This window comes from Miscanthus floridulus, chromosome 14, assembly GCF_019320115.1.
Source record: "Miscanthus floridulus cultivar M001 chromosome 14, ASM1932011v1, whole genome shotgun sequence".
NCBI classification, from domain to species: domain Eukaryota; kingdom Viridiplantae; phylum Streptophyta; class Magnoliopsida; order Poales; family Poaceae; genus Miscanthus; species Miscanthus floridulus.
In genome coordinates, this window is record NC_089593.1 from 91,734,710 (window position 1) to 91,743,646 (window position 8,937).

Below are 8,937 nucleotides of genomic sequence, written 5' to 3' on the forward strand. Positions count from 1 at the left end.
TCTCTTGTAGTGGAAAGAAGAGAAAGAAATGAAAAGAGACCCATACAAGGATGACCAACTCTTAGAGCTTGTCGACGACCTTTGCAACTTCATATTGGACCAGATTGTGCACGTCAAAGGCACCTACCATGACCGAGATTCTGACTTAGGTAGAAATCCTTAGTACCAACACCTTCGTGAGACTAAAAGGCTAGCTCAGGCCGCTGATAACAATGTGCATGAAATTTGACATTGGTCTTACCTTGTGGGACACCTACGCCGAGCGCCATAGCCACCAAGGTGCCACCCTTGGCCCACCGGTAAACTCGCCGTGAGCGCACGAAGCCGTAGAGCCTCCTAGTAGCCCTGCCTATCCATCATAGCGTGAGAACACGCGAGCTCGCCGCTGGCGAGGAGCGCCGCCGTGAGACAGAGAGGAGAGAGAGCCGTTGCACCACTGTTGCCCCATTCACCTAGTGCACCGTGTGCCAGAGAGAGGGGAGGGAGAAGTGGAACGAATTAGACTTGTGAATTATGTCTATTTAATGATGGATTGTATATATTCTTGTGAATTGGACTTGTAATTGTAGTTTATATAATACTCTTGTACTTGTGGTCAGATTTGAATTATATATATATATATATATATATATATATATATATATATATATATATATATATATATATATATATATATATATATATATTCTGGTCGAATTTGAATTGTAAATTTGAATTTTTTTAGCGAAAAAATGTACTGTAGGGGCGGTTTTAACTGCCCCTACAAACATGTATTATAGAGGTGGCTGGTACTACAGCCGTTTACCAGCCGCCCCTACAAATCGATTTGTAGGGGCGGTCTGGGAACCACTCCTACAAATCGGTGATTTATAGCCACGCTTTGGTAGGGGCGACTGGCCAAACCGTCCCTACAAATGCCCATGAGCCGCCCCTACAAAGCCTATCTGTGGTAGTGCCTATTTATATATGAATGGACAATATTAGCACCAGCAGCACAAGATACTCACTAGTTACTACCTACATGGCGTTCATGCATGCTTTTGATGAGTTTTACAGTAACTAATCAGTTAATAAGCATCTCCAGTTAGTAATATGTGTACCTTTGCATGTGGATGGATGATTTTACTAGGAAGTACGCAAAGGTTCAAGCCATGGCGGCCGTCCTCGATGCCATGGCACCCTACGTGAATAATCTGATCATGGACATGGCAAAAGAAGAGGTGTCTATGTTGCTTGGGGTATCTGGTGAGATCTTGAAGCTAGAGGGGAACCTGGATAACCTCAAGGCATTCTTAGCTGATGCTGAGAGGAAGCGCATTGCTGATGAGACCGTGCAAAGATGGGTGATGAAGCTTAAGAACGCCATGTACGAAGCCACCGACATCCTAGACCTATGTAACATTGAGGCTGACAAGCCGATGGGGTCGAAAGGAGGCATATTGGAAGGCAAAGTGCCCAGCTGCTTCCAACCGTTGCTCTTATGTCTGCGGAATCCCATGTTCGCCCATGAGATAGGCAGCCGAATCAAAGAGTTGAACCATCGGGGTGATGGCATCCACAAGGAGGCTAAAAAGTTCAACTTCATCGACCTAGGTCGTTCCTACCCAGAGCAGAGGATGCCAAGTAATGCTCGACAGACTAGCCAGAAGATGACATCTGAGTTTGATGAGTCGAGTATCGTTGGTGAGAAGATCGAGACGGAAACAAGGGAGCTTGCTCAGTTGCTAATCACCAATCGTAACCACAACATCAAGGTGGTGTCCATCGTGGGCACGGGTGGCATAGGAAAGACAACCCTTGCTCAGAAGATCTTCAATGATACAACCTCCATCTTTGATGATACAACTGTTCAAGAACACTTCAAAGTGAAGATATGGCTGAGCATCACCCAGCACTTTGATGAGGCTGTGCTACTGAGGATAGCAATTGAGCATGCTGGGGGAGTCCATGGTGGGGTGCAAGACAAAATGCTCCTCACAAGAACCCTAATCGACACCTTGTCCAAGGATAGATTTTTTCTGGTCTTGGATGATTTGTGGAGTGACGAAGCATGGAGTCATGTGCTGTCTGTCCCAATCAAAAAAGCTAGCCAGAAACATGCGGGGAACTGGGTCCTTATCACTACGAGATTAGAAGACCTGGCTCAACATATGGGAGCCTCCTTCTACCAACACCATGTCAGCCCACTCAATGAAGAGGACGCTTGGTCCTTGCTCAAGAAACAGCTGCCACCATCGCCTAGTGAGGTTAGTCTATACAGAGACCAAAAATTTATCCGTTGCAATAATATGTGCATTCAGTTACATTTACTGATTTAGGGCCTCTTTGGCTTCATTGATTTAGAAAACTATGGTATCAAGCAACTATATATTATAAGAAAGGTTGTGCGAAATCTTGGTTTAGAAATAAGAGGTCCTGGATGGAGTTCTGAAAAATAGGGTGTGTAAAATATGCACGAGCTAACCATTCATTTTTTTTTAAGCGAGCCGCCGGCAGTGGGAGACGCTTCTATAGAAACGAAGCCATATGAAAGCGTGGCGTGTCACTGCTACACCAGCCCATAAGAGCCGCCAACAAACCTGTCAACCACGAGCCACAACGCCCCCACATCCGCCTGCTGCAAACGAAACAAGTTGGTGCTGTTGGCACTGCACCTAGCCAACCAATGAGCTTCTAGCAGTAGCCACACGAATCCTCCACCTAGGTTGTCGTCTGCAACAAACCGCCTTCCACTGGCCTGGCACTGCGACAGTGGGATGGCCACAGGCATGCGTGGCCACCCACCGTGGTGCCGGTCTACATGAACCATAGCCAATTCAGTAGTCACTGACCCACTATGGATCACCACTGGAAGGGGTATCACAACATGCCATCCGTGTAAAGGAGGTCACCACAAAACTAATGGCAAACACCAAAATTAATAGAAGACATGCAGTCGCCACCACCCGAACCAAATCCAAGCAACCACCACAACCACACCAAACTGACCAGCGCTAAGCGAGGCCATTATTAGTTGAATCTCAAGGCACTCATAACTCTTCAGATTTTTTCGAAGGGACGACAAAAGCTTTGCCGTGTTTTTTATTAGACAAAGAAATATAAAACAATATTGGCCCAGTTTTTTTTAGAAATTGAGTCCAAAAACTACACAGCTGAGGAGAGTGCACCACCACAACTTTGGCACAACTGCCGAGACGACTAACAACTTTAGCCACTACTTGCTCAGGTAAACTACACCAAGCCAACTTGTTAACAACTAGCAACTCAACAGAGACCTAGCTAACAATTGAAACGAACAACTCTCTCTAGCAACCACCAAAGAGCGCAACTAACAAACTCAACAAGTTGCCGAGCACCACCAACCGAACAACTTGTAGAGCCATCATGGACAGACAATGAGAGCGGAACATTGGAGGGGAGAAGCCTAGTGATGCATGCCTTCAGGAAGGGAATGACGCCAAAGGTGCCGACAACGCTATCCCATGAAGGGAAAGTTTTCAACCGCAAACACCAGCAGGGTAGAAGAAGAGATACTAACATGATGCCTCCAGGGAGCAAGCGGCGTCCGCAGACGCCACCGCCCAGACTTTCGCCATGACCTCAAGCATGTACCCCCGCGGCTCGCCAGAGCCCTCCGTAGAGGAGGTTAGTCCCGAAGAAAGATGCCGATGACAAATATGCCGACGTCCCCGCTGACACACCTGACGCCACCACGCATACCGCAGGAGTCCTCGCTGCACGCGCAGCCATGGGAAGATGCCCCCGACCCCATCCAGGAGACAAAGCATGGAGAGAGAGCTAACCGCAACGCTGAATTGCCGATCTGCAGCCCTGGGAAGCTGCAACACTCGATCAACGCTCCCAGGGAAAGGACCGATGCCCCAGCCGTGCCCATGCCTCAGGCCATGCAAGCGAAGCTGCAGTGGCCACGGAGGCCGACGAGCAGCACACGTCGACTAGGAGGCGGCCATCGGAGGAAGCCATCCATAGAAGGCCTCCAACTACCGGATCTGGTGAAAACCGACCAGCAGCGAGATCTGGCCACTCCTACAAGGATCCGACCAGCAAATGGGCAAACCCAGTGCCGGAGGAGAGCAGGAGCACAACTCAAAGCATTTGAGCGGAACCCCGAGGCTGCCAGAGACTGCAGCATGACACAATCTACATCTGTGAAGCTGAATTTTTTTTTATTTTAAATCATTTAGATCCCAAATATTGGTTTTAAGCTACCAGATTTTGAAATTCAAAACTTTAATAATTTTTAAATGACATTGAATGTTGACATGGTCTGTTTTAGCTCTCGATGCAATCTACAACTTCACAGTTGAAATTTTTCTTATTTGAGGTCGCTTTGTGGTCCAAATATTCATTTTAAATTATTTGATTTTGAGCCCAAATTTTGAGTTTTTAAACTACCTCCAATGTTGAAATGGTCTATACTAACGTTATAGCTATCGCCGTGATCTAGAACTTTATAGTTAACAAGTTTTTGATTTGAGATCACTTAGAGTTCCAAATATTTGTTTTAAGTTCTTAGATTTTGAAATTCAAATTTTTAATTTTTAAATGACCTCAAATTTTGACCTGGACTATACCAAAGCCGTAGCTCTCGATGCGATATATAACTTTATAGTTGACAACTTTTTTATTTGAGATTGTTTAGAGCCCCAAATATATGGTTTGCTATTAGATTTTAAAATTCAAGTTTTTAATTCTGTAGAAGACCTCGGATGGAGACCTCAAAAACTTTTAAGTTGATTTTTTTCATTTAAAATCATTTAGGGGCATGTGGTGCTCAGAAAAGTGCTAGAAAAAAAACTATCTTTTTTAACCTATATATGTGAAATAAAACGTAGCCATGCATAATGCATTATGGAAATTTTTTATATTATAAATCTTGCTATTTGCATCAATCCTTAAATTGTCAATTTTGGCATGCGTTCCAACTCTGCTCCTCTATTTCTCTGTTTTCCTGTTCACTATTACTTTACGTTAGCCTGTGAAACCTTATATATTTAAATATGTTTTGCAGCATCGGGGTTACAGCCAGCCATCTTCTTTTGCACTCCTGCTTGTAGGAATCATTAACCAAAAGTGTATATATCTCAGTATGATATACGTGAACCAAATGCTACTGTGCCACCAATTGCCAAGCCCCACTGGCCACTACCATATATTGATCACCATGGCCACCACAGCGGACGAAGTCTTCGTCAAGGATCTCATGGAGCAGCCACCAGCATCCCCACCTGTCTTCACTGACCTTCCCCAGAAGGGCCAATGGCAGCAGTGAGGGCCAGCATCATGTCCCTAACGACATGATGCTCCCTTACATCTCACGCATGCTCATGGAGGATGATGATGGTGATAATAAGCTCACTGATCACCCTGCGCTACTCCAGGTGCAGCAGCCCTTTGTGCAAATCCTCTCCCTTTCCTTTGACGCTAACGCCGACAACGGGGAGGGGCCCAAATATTTCTTGCATGAAGGCCATGGTGATGAAAGCGCGCTTAATTTGCCCTTATCCAAGGGTACACATGTGGTGGGGGCATCCTTGGAGTGCATGGAAGAAGCCAACATGTTCTTGCCCAAAGACAACAACTTTACAAGGGATGAGCAGGTGAATCAAATCAGGGAAAGCAACATTATTGGTATAGTAGGGTCAAGAAAAGGTATAATAGGGACCACCTTCTAGAGGATGAGGTAAGAAGTACCAGCAAAGCTATGATGATGATCAGGGAATCCGAGGAGAAATGTGGTAACCAGATGCTTGACGAAATGATGTTGCATGCCTATGAGACATGCATCAAGGGCATGGAGCGTATCACCATAGACAATACTGACGTCGAGAAGAAAAACAGGAAGAACGGTAGGATCAAAGCGGCTAGGGACAATGTGGTCGACATATGTAGGTTGTTGACCTCTTGTGCGCAGGCTCTGGCAGTGGACGATCACATGACAGCGCATGAGCTACTGATGCAAATCAAGCAACATGCTTCAGCAACAGGGGATGCCACCCAACGGCTAGCTCATTGTTTCACCAAGGGGCTAGAGGCACGCATAGGTGGCATAGGGAGCCAGATTTGGCAGTTGCTTAAGTTAGAGCACCCCTCAGTTGTGGAGCTCCTCAAAGCCTACAAGCTTTACACTAAAGCTTGTTGCTTCCTCAATGTGACGATCATTTTTTCAACAATGACCATTATGCAGGCCATGGTGGGTAAGAGCAGGTTGCATATCGTGGATTATGGTATGCGTTATGGGTTCCAATGGGCAGGCTTCTCCGCTTGCTAGCAAGTAAAGAAGGCGGCCCACCGGAGGTGAAGTTCACCGCCATAACCCGCCCCAAGCCTGCATACTACCCAGGTGAGCAAATTGAGAAAATAGGGTGCCGGCTCATGAAATGTGCTCATCAGCTTGGGTTGCCTTCGTTCAAGTTCCACGCAATCACGAGAAATTGGGAGGATATTTCCATCATGGACTTGCACATTGACGTTGATGGGGTGCTTGTCGTGAGTGACCTCTTTAGCTTCAACATCTTGATGGAAGATAGCATATTCTTTGATTCTCCAAGTCCTAGGGATACTGTCCTCAATAACATCAAGAAGATGAGGCCTGATGTATTCATCCAGAGCGTTCTGAATCGTTCATATGGTTCCTGCTTCCTGTCACGGATTCGGGAGATGCTATTCCATTACATGGCACTGTTTGACATGCTGGACGCAACCATCCCAAGGGAGAGTAAATCTCGATTGGTGCTGGAGCAAGTCCTCCTTGGACATTATGTGTGTTAATGACATTTCATGTGAAGGCATGGACCTAGTGGAACGCCCTGAGAAATATAGACAATGGCAGACAAGAAACCAACATTGTCCAACCTCTCTGTCACCAGTTGCTTTATCAGCTACGTAGCATATGTCTTTGAAGAGCCAGTGAACTGACTCTTTATTCTTTCAAGGTACTCGGTGACGGTGTCACACTCTGAGATTGAGCCCACAATTGCAGGCTCAATCATGTTCTTTATCACAGCCAAATTTTTCTTGTTGGTAGTGACCCATTTCCTATGCTCAAGGTCATAGGGCATTCTTTGGGATGCAAAATCCCTCACTTTGGTTGCCCAAGCGGCATCAGCCTCGTTTGTCTCTCTCACCGGTGCCACAGGTTTAGTGGGACACGGTGAGGTGACTACCCAGTTCACCTCTGTAACAACCCAAAAATCCACATACCAAAAATCACAACTACAAAATTTTTGTTTTAGCCCTATGTGATGTTGAGTGACACATGTAGAAGCCAAACCCTAGTTTTGGATTGGATGTGATCCAACTAGATTAAAATCATAAGCATAGTTTGGTTTTATGCCACATGTGTAATTAAATTCCTAAATAAATAAATCATGCATGCATCCTTAAACCCACTTGTGATTTGGATTCTTTTGCTTTATGTGATGTTTAACTAACTTAATATTTATGATAAACCCTAAATAATGAATTATTTGTTGGAAGAATAAAACACTCCTATATAAAAACTTCAACTATTTTTGTATAACAAAAATAGCCAATAATCCCTAATATATGGGATGTATTTTGACCACCACTTGAAACACCTTGTGGGACCCACTACATGACTCGAAGCTCAAGTTTAAACCCTAACCAAATTGGCAACAAATAAAAGAGAAATGAAAACAAAATAGAAAAAGAATAAGAAAAAGAGAAAGGAAAGAAGAGGGAGCAGCAGCAGCCCAGGCCTGCTCGGCCTTGCGAGCCAGCCCGGCCGAGCCCGCCTGCCCTCCCACTCGCGCACGTGGCCCACGAAGCCGGCCCATGAAGGCAGCTCAGCAGGACGCCCACGCCAGCACGCCCTTCACCCGACCGTAGCCGCTGCCAAGCGGGACCCAGGTGTCATCACCCACCTCGGTCCCCCCTGCTTCCCCGACCACAGGGCAGAGATGGGAGCGGGAGCTCCACGCAACCCGTCTCGGCCGCACGATCGCGCCACCAACCGATCGGACGTGCTCGAAGATGCCAGCCGGACCAACCAAGTCTGACAGGGCCACGCCCGCAGCGTGACCCTGCCCCCCCTCGCGCGTGCCCTGCCCATCACCGCGGTGGCCCCGTCCCGTGTTTTCTTGGCCGCGACGCATCCTCTACGCACCCTCGCTGCCAGGCGGAGCCCACTTGCAGGCGATAACGACAGCAGGAGCACCCTCGGCCACTTGATCATGCCAAGCCACGATCGCCATCCGATCCCGTCCGCCATTGGTGAGCTTTGGAGCTTGGGGCTATAAAATGACGCCCAGAGCGCCCTAGGGTTCCTCAGCCCACCGCCGCCGTTCGGTGGCCCAATTGCCCGCACCACTCCGAGAGAAGAGGGCCGAGAGGAGGACCCGGAGGAGGGTGGCGAGCAGGGAGCTCGGAGTCGTCGACCACTGGAGCTCAGAGCACCGCCCCGAGCACCTACTCCGACGACGTGGCTTCCACCACTAGGCAGCACCTCGCCACCGCACCACCACCTAACGCCGCCAAGCACCGCACGGTGAGCCTCTCGTTGCTGAGACCTCCTCCTAGCCCCATGGACGCCGACGCACGCACACGCGCCAAGCACGCCAACGCAAGCCACACACGCGATGCCCTACACGCACGCACACGCCCTGCATCGCCACACGCCGCGCGTAATGTTGAGAATGCGTTGCAGCATGCACATGAGCATGCACACGAGCACGCATGGGCGCGCACACCGCAGTCACGAACACGGCCATGGCGAAGCCACCGCGGCCGCATCACCGCGGTAGAGGTGATGCCACCACCTTGGCTGGCTCCTCCTCGCCGCGGAACATGCCACGCTCGCGATCGAGGTAGATGAAGGCCACCGAAGGACCCCCGTTTGACCACACCGCGCCGCGGCCGGAGCGCCGCCGCAACCGCTTCGACTCCACCATGGCC

General features: G+C 48.1%; 1 protein-coding gene and 1 pseudogene across 1 annotated transcript; both read left to right on the forward strand.

The window, feature by feature from the left end:
- Positions 1–1,151: 1,151 nt before the first annotated feature.
- Positions 1,152–2,438, forward strand: LOC136503994 (putative disease resistance protein RGA3). The gene is made up of 2 exons (XM_066498895.1): positions 1,152–2,246; positions 2,319–2,438. The coding sequence occupies exons 1-2, from the start codon at positions 1,152–1,154 to the stop codon at positions 2,436–2,438; spliced, it is 1,215 nt and encodes a 404-aa protein (XP_066354992.1).
- Positions 2,439–3,668: 1,230 nt separating this feature from the next.
- Positions 3,669–6,910, forward strand: LOC136503995 (scarecrow-like protein 34; annotated as a pseudogene).
- Positions 6,911–8,937: the final 2,027 nt, after the last annotated feature.

What these genes read in the sequence shown, in the direction of transcription:
- LOC136503994 (XM_066498895.1), top strand. Translation starts at nt 1,152, where the DNA reads ATGGCGGCCGTCCTCGATGCCATGGCACCCTACGTGAATAATCTGATC. An exon ending in TGCCACCATCGCCTAGTGAG is followed by an intron (nt 2,247 to 2,318) that starts GTTAGTCTATAC and finishes TTACTGATTTAG; the next exon opens with GGCCTCTTTGGCTTCATTGA.